At 39.0% G+C, this 17,077-nt stretch overlaps 1 protein-coding gene across 10 annotated transcripts in view; it reads right to left on the reverse strand.

The window, feature by feature from the left end:
• Positions 1-17,077, reverse strand: part of RP1 (RP1 axonemal microtubule associated) — a 357,833-nt gene that overhangs the window by 87,876 nt on the left and 252,880 nt on the right. For all 10 annotated transcript variants that reach the window (XR_014308427.1, XR_014308428.1, XR_014308429.1 and 7 more), the window contains exons 20-21: positions 5,404-5,462; positions 4,485-4,529 (exon numbers count right to left, since the gene is read on the reverse strand). Coding sequence is in view for 7 of the 10 variants with exons in the window: in XM_082719229.1 (XP_082575355.1) it covers positions 4,485-4,529; positions 5,404-5,462 (104 nt within the window). In the remaining 3 variants the exon portion in view is untranslated. The remainder of the gene's footprint in view (positions 1-4,484; positions 4,530-5,403; positions 5,463-17,077) is intronic.

Consider the following 17,077-nt stretch of genomic DNA (forward strand, 5'->3'; position numbering starts at 1 on the left):
ATCAGATACTACAGGTAGTGAGACCTGCAAACATGTATAGAAAGTAGAATTGAGAGGAGAGAGAAAATATTCTAATAGTATTTACCCTCAGATTATTCACCAAGTTACTAATAATCATGCTACAAAGGGTTGGCATTTCCTATAAATAAGTAGGTAAGTCCTGGGGCACCTTGGTGGCTCAGTGTGTTAAAGCCTCTGCTTCGGCTCAGGTCATGGTCCCATGGTCCTGGGATCGAGCCCCTCATCGGGATCTCTGCTCTGTGGGGAGCCTGCTTTTCCCTCTCTCTCTGCCTGCCTCTCTGCCTCCTTGTGATCTCTGTCTGTCAAATAAATAAATAAAATATTAAAAAAAAATAAGTAGGTAAGTCCTCCAAGAAATTTTACAGTTCCTCAAGTCAGAAACCCTTGAGAGCATGCAGGAAGCTCAACCATTTAAAATGAAAGTTTGTATAATGCTTAATAGCTGAATTCTAATACCTGTTCTTTTAGTTACTAACAGTTTGACTTAAGTTTTGGATACTTTGAGCCAGTTTCTTGGGATGATATTTTTAAAGCCCTGTCACTCTAATACCACTAAATTCTGGGAAAATTGAAAAACAAAAACAAACTTTTTGTTCATTATTTCATTTCCAAGAAAGAAGAAAAATTCCCCACTGTCAAATAATAATAACAAAATATTAATAGTAATAATAATAATAACCATAGTAATGGAGGGGCCATCCACAGAAGTGGTGAGTAGTCAGCACTCTGGTAGGCTGAAGTTTTGCTTGTGATAAATGTCAACACCCCCAGCCAAGAGATGGGAGGCTGTGGACACACAAGTCTGGGAACTGGACCTGAGACTTTTAAAGTAAGCCAAAGTGTCTACACCACCCTTATTGAAAGGTTGGGCTCCATATAATCGTCAACAAAAGTAGTCTTACAGAAACCTGATTTGTCTCCACAAAAGTTCTAGGTGAAAAAAGATTACTAAGGATAATAACAATAATAATAATTCCCCAGAGAATTAAAAACATCCTTTCACTTGCATCTGGAAAAGGGTTAAAAGCTAAAGATCTAAAAATACAGCCTAATCATCTAGAGAAACAATACAACAAAATAAGTCCAAAGGCATAGATGACATATACACATATGTAAATATAATGTAAATATACATGCATCCCTAATGACTAGGGATAGTTAGAAGTTCCTTTAAAGAACAAAATAAAATTTAAAAAAATATATAGTGGCTATCCTACTGGACAACACAGATAGATTATCTCCATCATCTAGAAAATTCTACTGGACAGCAATGATCTAGAGAAAGTCATACAGCCCCTCTCTCTGAGCTTCCATTTTCTCACCTGTCAAATGAGATCATATATGAGATCATCCATGTAAAGTACGGTGCTTGGCAGTGTGTTCTCCCCCTTCCATTCCTCAAAGGGGAGGTACTACTTCAAGGCGGGATCCCATTTATTATTTTTGTATCGCCAATACCTTCCTAGCACAATATCCCACTCATAGGAGATGTTCAATAAATATTTGTTGAACTATTAAAAAAAAAAAAAAAGAACAATACGGACCCTGGAGTCAGAGGATTTGGATTCAAATTCCAGATCTCCTATTTGCCACCTGTGTACCTGTGTAACCTTATGTGAGTTAAAAAAAAAAAAAAAATCTTGTCCTTTCATCTTGTCCTTACAGTTTCATCATCTGTCAATGGAATAATGATATTGTCTACCTCATGGGTTATTGTGAGGATTAAATAAATATATCTAGGGCCCCTGGGTGGCTCAGTGGGTTAAGCCACTGCCTTCGGCTTAGGTCATGATCTCAGGGTCCTGGGATAAAGTCCCACATCGGGCTCTCTGCTCAGCAGGGAGCCTGCTTCCTCCTCTCTCTCTGCCTGCCTCTCTGCCTACTTGTGATCTCTCTCTGTCAAATAAATAAATAAAAATCTTTTAAAAATAAATAAATAAATAAATAAATAAAGCTGAAACACTTAGACCCTGCATAATAAATGTTATATGTGTTCACTATTAATGTTTGCCAATACTGCTTCTATTCCGCATTGCATCACAGACCTAGATAGCATCTTAGGACAAGAAAAGTTGTCATTATTCACATATAATATGGCTGCCTTCACAGATCATTCAAGGACTATGTGGAAAAATCATTAGAATTAGAAGTAATTTAATTTATTTATTACTATAGAATTGTAAGTTTATTAGAATTTAAAAGAAAGCTTATCATAATGGCTACATACATTAGCTGTAGCTAATAAATATAGCTATAAACATTATACAAAAGGCATTGATAATTGTTGGACAATTCAATCTAGCAATGTACATTAGGAATATTATCCATGAATAAGTTCAGTCTAACTCAGAAATCCAGTTTCACTATGATAAATTATTTCAACTACATTAATTATAAATATTTATGTTTATAAGGTGTCAAGTTTAGGAAACATGTCTTAGATAGTTGTGAGAATTCATTAAACACAGAGTTAATGATGGCACATAATTATATTTATTGTTAATCACCTCAAAATGAAATTAAATGAACTCAGTTGATTCCTTCTTTTCCTTTCTACCATTAAATGGTAATAGCATCTTGGTCTACCTTCTTCCCACTGCAGCTATACAGAGGGTGTGAATTACATAAATATGCTTTATGTACTTTCAAAATCATGTCTTTTTCTTCAACACTCTTAACCACAATGTAACACTGCCTCATCAGATTAGTCTACTTAACTTCCCAAGGATATTTCCACACCATAAAGTAGCTTATCCATATAACCATAAAACTACTAATGTATTTCTAGAATCATATCCTAGGAAATATTAAAAATCACATTCTTCAGAATTTAAAAATGAAATAAAAGAGAACGATCCACAGACAAATAATGATAGTGTCCCATGAGCTAAGGTCTGTGATTAACCTGCATTTGTACTCTAAAAAAATAAAGACATTTTCATGAGACCATAAAAATACACTAAAATCAAATAAATGATTAATTATAAGAAAATATTTTGTAATACTTTATTTAATCAATACACTAAAAAAGTATATCTACCAAACTCCTTGGTAGGGGCGCGTGGGTGGCTCAGTGGGTTGAAGCCTCTGCCTTCGGCTCAGGTCATGATCCCAGGGTCCTGGGATCGAGCCCCGAATCGGGCTCTCTGCTCAGCAGGGAACCTGCTTCCTCCTCTCTCTCTGCCTGCCTCTCTGCCTACTTGTGATCTCTCTCTGTCAAATAAATAAATAAAATCTTTAAAAAAAAAAAACTCCTTGGTAAACACATCTGCTATATAATGCAACTTCATTATATTTGGTATCCCTATGTTGATTACATGGTTAATATTATTAACAGAGGACTTTCAACATTTTGATCCTTATTTAAAATCTTTAGTACAAAACTATTAGCCTAGGGTTGCCTGGGTTCCTGTCAGTTAAGTGTCTGCCTTCAGCTCAGGTCATGATTCCAGGGCCCTTGGATCAAGTCCCACATTGGACTCCTTGCTCAGCGGGAAGCCTGCTTTTCCTTCTGCCTGCCACTCCCCTCCTTTTGCACTCTCTCTCTCTCTCCTCTCTCTCTCTCTGATGGATAAATAAATAAAATCTTAAAAAAAAACTATTAGCCTCTATTAGTCATATATACACCATCAAGTCCTGAGGTCAATGGTTAATTTTTCTACTTAGAGTGTCATTTCAAGCTTTATCACTTAGGGGCTTACTGTAAGACACAGAACTCTCAAGGTCCCTTAAAATTACTAGAAGATTCTAGAACAGTAGTAAAATTACATTCATGTTAACAGTCTGACACATGTACAGTTTTTCCGCAATACGTAACTAAAAAACATGTAAAATATGAGTCAAAATATAATTTCTAATATAATGAATGCAAATTCTGGTTATCAGAATGGACATAATGTTTGCATCTCAGTGGCCACTTAACCAATACAAGGCTTTATGAATATAATAATATTAGCATTAACCCTTGCCACACAGTACAAACATTTTGGGGACATAAAGGTTAGTTAGCTTGGTATACATATTAGTGTTTATCCATCTCATTCAGATCAGCTTTAAAATGTAAATACATTAATAATGATTGCAGGATGATTTGAAGAATATCTAATGAAAAAGCTAGCCTCAAAAGACTTAAAAAGAAATTTGAGAACCAATATGCAAAATTAGTAAAAAAAAAAAAAAAGAAAAAGGATAATTAATAGTAAACAATCATCAGGAAAATGATTATTTAAACCATATATTTAAATTATTGACGGGAAAAAGCTTTTGGGGCTAAAGTTACTTATGTTTGTTTCTTTATAAATCAAAGCATAATATAATGCCTGTTCCTATACTCACTTTAAATATTTTTGATCAATAGTTTAAACTCAATAAGAAAATACTAAAAATGTGTAAGGCAGATAATCTTGAGACAGAAATAGATCATTTCAGATGATTAGAAGATAAAAAGCAGCAAAAACATTTACCATTTTCTTCCTCTTGTATTTTAGGTTGATGATTTATTTGCATTTCTGCAAAAATAAAAGTGAAGTGAGTTAATAATAGATCTGTCTGATGACAAGGAGAAAAAGAAGTGTGAGTTAACTCTTTAATGGTAGCATGGGGCACTTGGGTGGCTCAGATGGTTAAGTGCCTGCCTTCGGCTCAGGTCATGGACCTCAGGACCCTGGGACTGAGCTGCATCAGTCTTCCTGCTCACAGTGAGCTCCCTACTCAGCAGGGAGTCTGTATCTCCCTCTGCTCCTCCCTACTCACACTTGTACTCTCTCTCTCTCAAATAAATAAGATTTTTTTTTAAAATCTCTAATGGTTGCCAATCCTTAGGCTTATTTTTAATCTGCAGTAGGGCATATGATGCTGCCAAGACACATCTTTACATGTGGTTTTATTTTCACTGTGAGGAATAATGATAAATCTGATGCAAAGGGTAAACTATCAAAAGGAACATTCTGGGGACAATGGGGGAATGTTCCATGACACCCAGTTGTATTGAAACCATCTTGTAATATTCCACTGTGTGTGTGGGTATGTATGTATATATACATACCACATCTTCCTTATCTATTCATCAGTTAATGGACTCTTGGCTCTTGGGCTGTTTCCATAAAGAGAGAGAGAGACAAACCAAGACCATAGACTCTTGACTACAGAGAACAAACTGATGGTTACGAGAGGTGGTGGCTAGGGAGGATGGGTTAAGTAGATGGGGCTATTAAGTGGTGGGGATTAAGGAGTACACTTGCTATGATGAGCAAGCACTGATGTATGGAAGTGTTGAATCACTATTACTGTACACCTGAAACCACTGCATGTTAATTAAATGGAACTTAAATAAAACCTTTAAAAAATCATGTTGTATTTTCTGAAGATTTCCTTAGTCCTCACCTTCAAGATAAAGTTCAATTTCTGAATGAATTGTGCCCTGAGACATAAAGGGAAGCCATCTGAAGAAAAGAAAGAAAGAAGAGAGAAGAAAAAAGAAGAGAAAATTAATTTTTGTTTTTCTCAATTTTTACAATAAGCTCAATTCTGCACTAATTTTGAACATTAAAAGGTAACTATAAAAATAGCTTTTTATAAGGTCAAGTAATCCAATCTGCTGTGAACTCATGATTGTGGTAGGAATATCATAACTGTGGCTTGAAGAATAAAACGCATAAACTATAAACCTGCTAACGATCTACCTCTCCAGGTTTATCAGTCTTCAGTCACTAATGTTCATAAATGCACCTGGGCCTCCAGCAAAGCACTGCCCTACCAAACTGTAATGAAGGCAAAGGTTGGCCTAAGACTTTGAGCCTAATACCCCGGCTAGGCTAGAAAGTGTCGCCCACCCACTGGCACAGAAAAAGAAGTTCCCTCATTTTAGTACATCCTCTACAGAGGTCTTTATCTTGCTTTCACATGACTTCCTTTAATATCTCTTCCTCAGTGTCTCCAAAAATAGTGGTACTACCTTAAAACTTGATGAAAATATTACCAGTATGGAAAATGTGCTAATGCTAAGTAATAGCTCATCCTGGAAGTTTCCCTCTAAATCAGCCAAACTTCTGTGTTAGAAGCTCCATGTTGTAGAAAAAGCCAAGGCTGAACTCAGAAAACCAATGTTATCACTTTCAGCTCTGGGATATTACCCACTTGAAGCTTCATTTTCTTGACTAACTTATCTCCTCACAGAGCTGCTGTATAGTTGAAATGAATAGTCAGGGGGTACATAAATGTTACTATTATATCACAATAACTACAGTTATTGTTATCCCACATTTAAACACACTTCTATTCCTTCCTTCCATCCATCCATCCATCCATCCATTCAATAAGCATTTAGAAAATGCCTTCTGTGTTCCAGGCCCTTGGCTAAGTGCTAGGGATATAGGCAAACCAGTAGAGACAGGAGGAGCTGAAGGAGCTTTCAGTATAAAATGAGGAACAAGATGTGTAAGGGTATAAATGTAGAGTTGTAGGTGATGCAAGAAATATTTATAGATACTGTGGGAACAGAAAAAGAGACTGACCAACTTTGAATGGCAAGAATGAGGAAGGACAAAGGAATAAGGAACAAACAAATGTCAACAAAGAGGTGATATTTGATCCAAAGTTTGGACAGTAGGTATAGAGACGTCTGACGGGCAAATGGGAGATTCGGAAGGGCAACGCAGGGACAAAAGATAGCATTGACAAGGGTACAGAGATGATGTTTTACATGGCTGAAGCACAGGAGCCTGCTGGGAAAGACTTGGGGGCGGGGGGTGGGGGGCCGTGTGAAGGACGTTGAAGGGTAGGTCACTGGATCTGAGAACGTCAAGTGACTCAGAGGTGGAGATATGGGACTTACCCCACCACAATGGCCTTGAACTGACCAGGTGATGTTAACAGGTGAGGTATAAAGGTGAACTATGTCAGCTCATGCTATTCTACTCAGTTCTCAGGACAGTTCATCTCTCCATTTTTCAAAAGCTTTGAGAGATCCCATTTCCTTCTAACCACTTCCACCCATGCTTTGTTAGTGTGCCTTAGAGAGGTAGGCCTTGAACAGTAAGGTTTGTACCAGAGGACCTGCCTTTTGTCCTAACTGACTGGGGCAGATATGGATACTTGATCCATGCTTGGTCAATCAGTCTTAATATCTTTACATAAGAGATATAGAAACTGTGATCAGATGGCACTGCTCATGGAGACTTCACAGTACTTCTATTGTTAAGACCAGATGGTATCTTGGAGAGCAAATCTAGCTACAAGCCAAATATATGGGAGAGAAAAGCCTGTGTACAAAGAGAAGAAGCTGGTGTACAACATGATGAATAGAGAGTTTCAATAAAGAGATGCCTTCAAAATCCAAAAGGAGTGACTGGCTCTTAATGACTCTCTAGTTTATAATGTCTAGCTTTATTTCATTTTTTTTAAAGATTTTATTTATTTATTTGACAGACAGAGATCACGAGGAGGCAGAAAGGCAGGCAGAGAGAGAGGAGGAAGCAGGTTCCCTGCCGAACAGAGAACCCGATGTGGGGCTCAATCCCAGGACCCTGGTACCATGACCTGAGCTGAAGGCAGAGGCTTTAACCCACTGAGCCACCCACACGCCCCTGTCTAGCTTTATTTCTTAAAGCTGGGTTCTAAAAGAGTCACCTTCAAAGTCACCTTTTAACATTAACCTTGGTGAACTCCTCATCCTTGCAATCAAACCAGAATTCATTGAATGGTCAATTGAAATTTTAAAAATCATATGCTCATCTTGTCTTTTGTTTAGTCCATTTATGGAAGTTTCCTTCTGTGGTTTCTCTTTTTTCAGAAGATACTGGTCTAATACAGGGTTGTGGCCCTGAAAGCCACTGAGACTTCTGAGTATTGGATACCTACTAAAAATAACTCCCTCTATATTGCTCCAGGTTCAGAATTCTTAATGTGAAATCATCAAGACAAGTTGGTAAACTCTCAATTCCAGAGTGGCCATAATTTCTATGAAATTTTTTGAAAATAGTTTTATTGTGCCATTAGATATTTATTCATGAACCATTTCTAATTAATAGAACAGGATAGATCTTAGTTGCTGTAGATGATAGTTATTTGTAGCATACGATATTTTTTGCTGTATATATGCCTCTACTTCCCTGCCTAAGTCTGTGTCCACACCCTTCCTTTAATTTCTATCCCAGAATGAGCTACAAAAGAAAGTGAATCAGCCAAGACTAGTTATTGAGGATTGAGAACCATGGTTTTGCATGAGAACATGAAAATTCCCCCAGATCCAGTGAAGAGATGAAAAGTATTAGAGCAGTACGGCTTGAGAGAAGCATGGTGATATTAAAGAAATAGAATAAAAACTAAGCAGGAGGAGCCTGCTCGCCCAAGATCACTGTACACATTATGCAGCCACCAGTAGAAACGTGGTTCAAAACCCCAGATCATCAAGGGGTTCCCTTTCACTGAGCTAACTAGGAAATACAAACATAGGAACAAAGTAAATTTGCTCTTATCTTTTAAGGTTAAAGTAGACAATCACAGAATGTATTTAAATGACTTTGCCCTCTAATATATGGGCTGCTTTTGGTGGGGAAGGGGCCTAAAAAGGTGATAGAGGTTATATGTCATCGGAGATACATTTTAGATAAGGCATTCACTCATTCACATTAAAAATGGGGAGTTAGAAAGAAGAAGGGAGTTGGGGGAAATTGGAAGGGGGGTGAACCATGAGAGACTATGGACTCTGGAAAACAATCTGAGGGGTTTGAAGAGGTGGGGGGTGGGAGGTTGGGGTACCAGGTGGTGGGTATTATAGAGGGCATGGATTGCATGGAGCACTGGGTGTGGTGCAAAAATAATGAATACTGTTACGCTGAAAATAAATAAAAAATAAATTTTAAAAAATGGCAGAAGAAATACTAAATGCTGGAATGAAGGTTCTATGTCTCCACCCCCACCCCCCAAAATGAGCAACACTCATCCCTGCGCCTCATTCTGTCAGTTTCCCACCATCACTACTTGTCACTTCCATACTGAGGAATGGCTCAAACTGACAAAAAGAGCCCAGAAATCTGCAGCAGCACAAATACATGCTCAGAATAGCAAGAAATGATTAATAGTGGCCTCTTTTAGGGGAAAAAAAATAAGTAAAGCTAGATGATTGCTCACTGTCTCATGATAATTTTTATTATTTTCTCCCTATAAGTAGTATTTTACATTTCTGTATTTTATCAAAATTGCAAGATCCTTTCTTATCTATATTAGTCATCATTCCCCCCCCCCTTATTTCCAGGAAAAGGAAAATAAAACCATTTATCTATAAGCTGAATTATTTTCAAAATGAAGAAATACATGAACAATTTTTACCAATACCCCTGAGCATGTTATAGAGGGATCTCATGTAAAGATGAGGTGACCTCTAAGGCTTCTCCCATTGCTCTTTATTAGTCTTTCCTCCTGCTCTTCCTCTCCCATTCCCTTGCTGCCACTTCTGCTTTCCTTCCTTCATTCCTTCTTTAAGTATTGGCCAAGTCTGTACTTGGAACAAGAAACCATGCTGGATGATAAAAACAAATGTATGAGACCCTACTTTTAAAAAGTTTATCACCTAGTTAGTACATGAGAAAAACACATTCATGAACAATGACAGAGGATGACATGGTGTGGTGAGTAGTGCATAAAGGTCTAGGTAACGCACTAGAGAATTTTAAAGAGAGTAAAGATAACTCACTTCTAGTTAGGCAAGCAGAGACACCTTCATGGCATGGATAGCATCTTACCCTGGGCCTTGGAGGCTAAGTATTTCACTAAAGAGAAGAAAGAATAAAAGGCTAAGACGTGTGAGGTAAGACAGTTTAATGCTCCTGGAGCAAGTCTAGGGAAGGGAGCAAAATATACCTTATTAGGGAGAATTGGAAGAGAAGCCTAAAAGATTCATGGGGACATAGGAAGGATCAACTCATTTTATACATAGCACCACAAACCTGCACCTTACACACAGCTGGCCTGGGTGGAACACTTACTTGCCCATTATGGTAATGCCAAGGAAGATTGCTGTTTCCACTGGGCTGCCCTGGTTCCTTTCCTGACCCTCTTCATAAATTAAGTCCTGCTCTGTATATGACTTAGTTTATGATTTATTCACAAATTTGCCAATATAGCACACACTTCCTGAGCACCTACAACATTTTACTATCAGTTTGTCCTGTGGACCCTGATAATCTTGGTTTCCACCTTCTAAGGGTATGTACTTTCATAGGTGATCTCCTTAGAATAAACACCAGAGCTAGCATAAAGCAGTTAAGTAAGTAAAATGCTTTGTGAATAAGAACAATGGAATAGTAAAGAGCTGATCATTAGCCTTGCTTTGGTTAAGAATCTCTTGCATCAGATGCAGCCCTGCCAGCGCCTGAAGCCACAGAAAGAAAACCAAGGAAATGCACCCCTTTCTGCCAGTGAAGGCAGTAAAGCCCTTGCTGTGGCTGATCAGCCAGTAACTTCAGTTTTTCAATACTGAGATATCCTGAGGCAAATAAACCATTTATTGGTATAAAAACCACTGGAATATTGGACTTTCTTTTCAACCTGTCCTCATTCTAAGAATGAGCTCTTTTTATTGTATTAATACTTCAAATTAATATTTTTTAAGATTTTATTTATTTCTTTGATACACAGAAATCACAAGTAGGCAGAGAGGCAGGCAGAGAGAGAGGGGGAAGCAGGCTCCCTACTGAGCAGAGAGCCCAATGCAGGGCTAGAGCCCAATGCAGGGCTCGATCCCAGGACTCTGAGACCATGACCTGAAATGAAGGCAGACGCTTAACCCACTGAGCCACCCAGGCACCCCAATACTTCAAATGCTTCAAATTAATATTAAGTGGTAATTTTGTTTATATATTTCTTAGTGAGACTAAGACATCTTTAAACCTTTTAGATTCCATGTTCTGATTCCAAATCCTTCATTTAATGTGATCTCCCTTAGTGCTTATGGTGTCTTCATTAATATATACCCTTCGGTTCAGCTGAATACACATGTAATTTTAAGCTATTGTATTCTGGGATACACGGTGGGTAGAGGGTAAAAGTAGAAATATGACACATCAACCTGACCTTGAGGAACATCTTGTGAGACCTGGGAAAAGTCAGAAAGACATACATAAACACAGTAACAGGTAATAAGAGCTGAGTTAACATTATGTGCTTTGGTAAAGCAGAGGAAGGAACTGTTGGCCCAGCCTGAAGGTTTAGGAACACCTCCCTAGCAGAGGGGACACAGCCTCTTGTTAATTCACCAGTCAGCAGAGTGAAAGCCAAACTTCTGGCACTGGGAGAGGATCCGGAGTTGGGCGAACTCCCAAGAGGCGAGCACCAGTGGAAAGGAGCACTGAGGGCTGACCTGGAGCAGAGAAGAGCAAAGTTTACCTCAGGCTGTGTAAGGCTGGCTTCAGCTGCCAACGGTGCTATCTCAAGGGTGTGAGGAAGGTCTCTTACCTGCTCTGCTCAGACGCCTGCCTCATGTGCCTATGGAGCTCACACTCATTTTAATGGAGCATCAGACCCTCTTTTCAACAATTAGGAGCATGTTGAGGATTATGAAATGGTGAGCATGTGATGAAGTTCTAGAACCTAGGTAAGGTTCGGTGGGCTGAGTTCCGAAGCCGATGACCAAGAAAGAATTCTTGAGACATCTTTGGTGCAAAATGGTGGTTTATTAAAGCACGGGGACAGGACCCGTGGGCAGGAAGAGCTGCTGCCCTGGGTTGTGAGGGATGGCAGGTTGTGTACCTTGTGGTTGGGGGAAGGTGAGGGAAAGGGAGGTTTCAACGGAGTTTACATATGCTAAAGAGGGCCTACAAGGGGCCAGGATGTCCGAGGCCTACCAGAGGCCTTACCCTTGTGGCTGGATCAATGTTGTCCTTAGACCAGCCATTAACATTAAGATAGTTGGGAGACTTTTTGGTGGGATGTCACAATCCTGCTATCAATCGTCTTTGTTAGTGAGATTTAGGACATTTGTAAGCCAAGGGAGACTCCTGTCTAGCAGGATTGTGAGCTCTGTAAGTTAACTATTTGCTTATTGTTCATGGCAGTCAGGGCTGCCTGAGGGATGCTACACATAGGGCTGAGGGGGAGCAGATGGGGGGGGGGTACAAGGCGCCAGCTTTTGCTTTGTCTTCAGCCAGCCCCGTGCTCCCTCATCACATGGACCTCCCCTGGAGGTAGCATTCCACGTATAAAAAGTACCTAGGATTTGCTGATAGTCTATTCTATCCAAAGTGGAGACTTTTAAAAGTCTTTGTTCTTCCACTTTTACAGAAGAAATCATCTCAACCTTTCTCAAAAAAAAAAAAAAAAAAAAAAACTAAAGTATATTGAATAGAAATGAGGCTGGAATAGTTTAAAAGTATTAGTTGCAATATCAGCTCTGAGGAACACTGTGTAGCATCTTGTCCTTCTTCTGTAGGATAATATGCCTCAGGGTCGCTCTACCTATCTAACCACAATTTGGTTTAGAGAGGACAAAACAGGTCATGCTGTTCTGCCTTGACAAGTCAAGTTAGATAGTTTTTTAAAATATCATTTATTTGTATTTAACTTTTCAATTTCTCATCCATAAATCACCTTCTTTTTAGAAGTGCCTTTAGGTGGATCTTTATTTCAAATAAGCTGCTCCCACAGGCTAATGCCAATTTCATTTCCCAAACCAGTCAGGAATAATGGAAGGTAACATTGAGAGGTTCTTGGTCCTCCTTGTCCTCAGACTGAGGAACTTTGCCATTAACTATCTGTGAATCTAGACCCTCCTGGGTCAGGTGGGTTAACAAATATATTCGTAAATGACATTGTGTCCTTTAAAAGGTAGGTGCTCAGTGATTTCCTTATTAAAAGTCTACACACAAATATACACACACGTGTACACAACATGCACAAGTTTGGTAACATACAGAAAAGTCTAGAAATCTCTAATTTAATGCCAATAAACCTTGCAGTACCTTGAGAGATCCCCTCAAATAGTGTACTGAGTTAAACAGTATCCCCCCAACATTCATGTTCACACAGAATCTCAGAATGTGAGCTTCTTTAGAAAAGAGGCTCTTTGCAGGTGTCAAGTGGGGTGAGCCTAGTCTAAAGACTAGTGTTGATATAAGAAGAGACACAGACACATGAATGAAGGAAAAGCACAGCCACGGGACAGCAGAGGCAGACTCTGGAGTGATGCAGTTGCACCCTGAAGCACACTAAAGACTGCAGGCAACCATCCAACCACCAGACGTGCTAGACGAGACAGGGCAACATCGTTCCCCCAGAGACTTGAGAGGGAGCACGACCTTGCTGATACCAAATTTCAGACTTCTGGCCTCCAGAACTAGGAGAGAATAAATTTCTCTTGTTTTAAGCCACCAAGCTCATGGTGATTTGTTATGGCAGTTGTAGGAAGCTAATGCAAACAGTAAAAAGAATATTTACTTCAATTCATAGTGGAATGCTTGCCTGCTTTAAGGACAAATTTTGTTTGCTCCAAACCTCGAGTAGCCAAACTTTATGTATAAATGGTAGAAATTCAGTGGTGTGTATTCCATCTATATTAAACGTACAAAGAGCAGAAAAATAAAATCTTCAGGTATAGAAATAAAATAAAACCATAAGGATGTGGGTGTTGAATTGAAGAGGAGAAAAGAAAAAAAGAAAAGGCGATGCGAATCCTCATGGGAAGCATCTGTGATGCACAAAAGCATCCTCTTCCTGTAGCGGTGCTTTATATTTCACTTTTTCCCGCTTAACTTATAAAAGGAATGAACACTTGGTGGTCTTTCTCTCTGTCCTAATTCAGCTGCGCTGTAAATTCCTGCCCCTTAAGGAAGCATCAAGGAGCATACTGAGGTTTTCTTTTCTTTTCCCCTGTGATGTATATACTTGAGGATTTCTGCTGCCTACACCCCAGAACTCATTAGCTGTCATGAATGCACCCAGCACCCCACCTTGGCCAGCTCCCCGTCAGGTCTGAGAAGAGGATAGGCAGTACAGAAGGAGGTCCGTTGGGCTCCTGTGGGCAGCATGGTTCTCCTTTCCTAGCAGAGTGGCCATCCAGACTCAACACCTGCCTTACTTACAATAAGTTGTCCTTGACCTTTCACATGCAGAGAGAAGGCGCTGATAGCACAGAAGCAACCACAGACAGCTTCTGAGTGGTCTTCTGTTGTAGAGAGGAACCTGCTGTGCCCGAGTTCTATTCCTGGGGCCACTACTCTTCTGCTTCTTTAAGATTATGAAGGCAGGATCTGCCTCATCTCTTAATGCCACGGATAGGAAGGAATAATTTTTGCAACTTATTTTCCTCATCAGGGTATTGTGTGAATGAGCATTGCTTCCCATTTCTTCAGGACCTATTACTACATGCAGATCATCAAATATTAACATTTGCTATGTTTAGGACACTGCATATCTGTTATATTACTTCTGGTCACTTAAATGCATTTTGTAATTAAAATGTTTCACTCTCAGTCTATTGAAACTAAAGTAAGCCATCACTTAATGTTTCTTCTTTCCAGACAAGGCACATTGGCTTAGTGCGGACATGAACAAAGGTAGTGCAGGGAGTGGTGGTGGAGGCAGTGGGGGTAATGGTGAGTGGGGGTTGGGCAGCACCAATGTTATGGTAGGTACATGTCGGCGTGAACAGGGTAATGAATAAAGCTAAAGAATCCCGAGAAGATTTCACATTTTAAAAAAATCAGCCGTATTAATGTGACAAAAAATATCAGAACCTAAGAACTTATGAAGAAAACCCTTGATGAATCACTTCTTAGCTCCTCCCCTCAGCCCCAAACTGTGCTGTGGGTGGGAGAGGCGGGGAGGGGAAGCCCAGTCCTCTTTAGCAGGACTTGTCCCTTAGCTAATGGGGGTTCTGTGTTATACTCAGTTCAGAGAAAGCACTGGGAGAAGGAAAAGTATTTCCAGTTGGGCCAGTTAAGTCATGCTAGCAGCAGAATTTGAATGAGAACTTAAAGAAAAAACAGTAGAGTAAGGAAGGGCATTCTTGATTGACGATTAGCACACTCCAACAGACAGAAGCAAATGGAACAGAACTTGTTCTGGCAATAATAGATGGTCTAATTTCACTAAGACCTTGTGAGAGGACAATTAAAAAACAAATTGGAAGGGGGTAATGGAGTCAAGGACTTCAATGGAAAGATCATAGATTATTTTTGGTTTATGGTGTGCAATAGAGATTAATGAAGATTTTTTGAACAGGGAAATGATGCAATTAAAATACTGCCTTAGGAACAAGGCACTATTTTCCCCACATGTTTTTCTTGAAAATATTTAGGACAAAACTATACAACAAAATACTACTAAAGAATTTATTCTTTAAAAAGAGTAAAAGAAGAATGAAAGAAAAGATTAGGTAAAACCATAATGATGTTTACAAATGTCAAGAGGTCGATTAGCTAGAAACTGGCCCTCTTAGCACAGAGTCAAATTATTTAGAAAGTAGTGAGCACAGAAGGAGTGAAAAGGAGGAATCGAGACAGTCCAGAGACGACCACAGTAATCTAGTCGAGAACAGAACTGGAATAAGGAGGTGAGAACAGGAAAGAAGGGATGAGTTAAACAGGTGCTCTGTAAAGGAATTGACTCAATTTAAGGGCTAACAATGTAGAAAAGAGGGAAGAGCCCACTGCTGTTGCCACTACTTCTAGTCACTGTCACAGCCCAGTTATCTCTGACCGGTAGTAGTTTTTAGTGCCATGCCTTTAGGATTTTTAGTTGAATTGATTCATTATGTTCAAAACTCTACTTTTTGTTTAGTAATTAAAGTTTGTAATTGCTTTGACGTCTCCAAACCTATATGACTGCATTTTCCAGTGCCATTTTTGGTTTTTTTTGTGTGGGGTTTTTTTTTTTTTTTGGTGTTTTGTTTTTTTGTTTGTTTGTTTGTTTGTTTGGGGGAGGTGCCTCATTTCCTGTTGATTATCTGTTTGGAAAGAAGGCTGAAGGGCCCCAACATTGAGGATTCAAAATTTCAAAATAGAGCCCCAAGTTTCCTACTCCATGTCCACAATAGGTCGCGTTTTTGTGTGGAACCCTGTTCTAATTCAATCCTATTCTTGGATCTGGACCCTATCCTTTTCCCTGGGGTGAGAACCAAGCATCGATAAGCATCACTGCCAAGCTGGCTGAAGCTGGGACCTTCCTGAGAGGAGTCTCAGCAAGTTTCTGGAGAGCAAGGCTTAAACCTGGAGGCAATAGGGCCAAGTCGGAAATGATTCCCAAAGGATGGGGAATGGGAGGATAAGACTGATGGTGTTTAAGAGTACACACCTGCAAGGTGTAGTAAATAGACTATAGAGATCTAATGCAGAGTGTAATGAATATAGACCATATTGTACTATAATTATATAGTATAAATGTTGCTATGAAGGTAATCATATCATAAGATATGAGTGTATCAAAATAACACTTTGTATACCTTAAATTTTATACATTGTTGTTCGTTATGGAGCTCAAGGGAAAGTCCAAGTTATCTAGATTTTAACCTTTGTCTTTCTTTAGTTCTATTCTGAGATTTCTTGCTAAAATTCTTCTTGTTTAATTCCCTTATAAAATTGTTATAACTATAAGTATTATAATTTTAACTATAATTTCAAGTAATGTAAAGAAACCAATATTTAAACAAATACTCCCATGACTGATGTAAAACTATCCAGTATTAAACATCTGATCCTAGGGGCACCTGGGTGGCTCAGTGGGTTAACCTCTGTCTTCGGCTCAGGTCATGATCTCAGGGTCTGGAATCAAGCCCCACATTGGGCTTTCTGCTCAGCAGGGAGGCTGCTTCCCCCTCTCTCTCTGTTTGTCTCTCTGCCTACTTCTGATCTCTCTCTGTCAAATAAATAAATAAAATCTAAAAAAAAAAATAAAACCTGATCCTATTGTGATATATAGCACATTAAAATAATATGAAATTATAAATTTTCTTTACAATACTTAGCAATAGATTATTTATTCAAACAATCAATGAGTGGAGCTGATGTGGAATACTTAGTAAATGACAAAAAAAAAAAAAACACATGTATCTAAAACACACACACAC

Source organism: Mustela nivalis (assembly GCF_964662115.1).
Source record: "Mustela nivalis genome assembly, chromosome: 2".
Taxonomy (NCBI): domain Eukaryota; kingdom Metazoa; phylum Chordata; class Mammalia; order Carnivora; family Mustelidae; genus Mustela; species Mustela nivalis.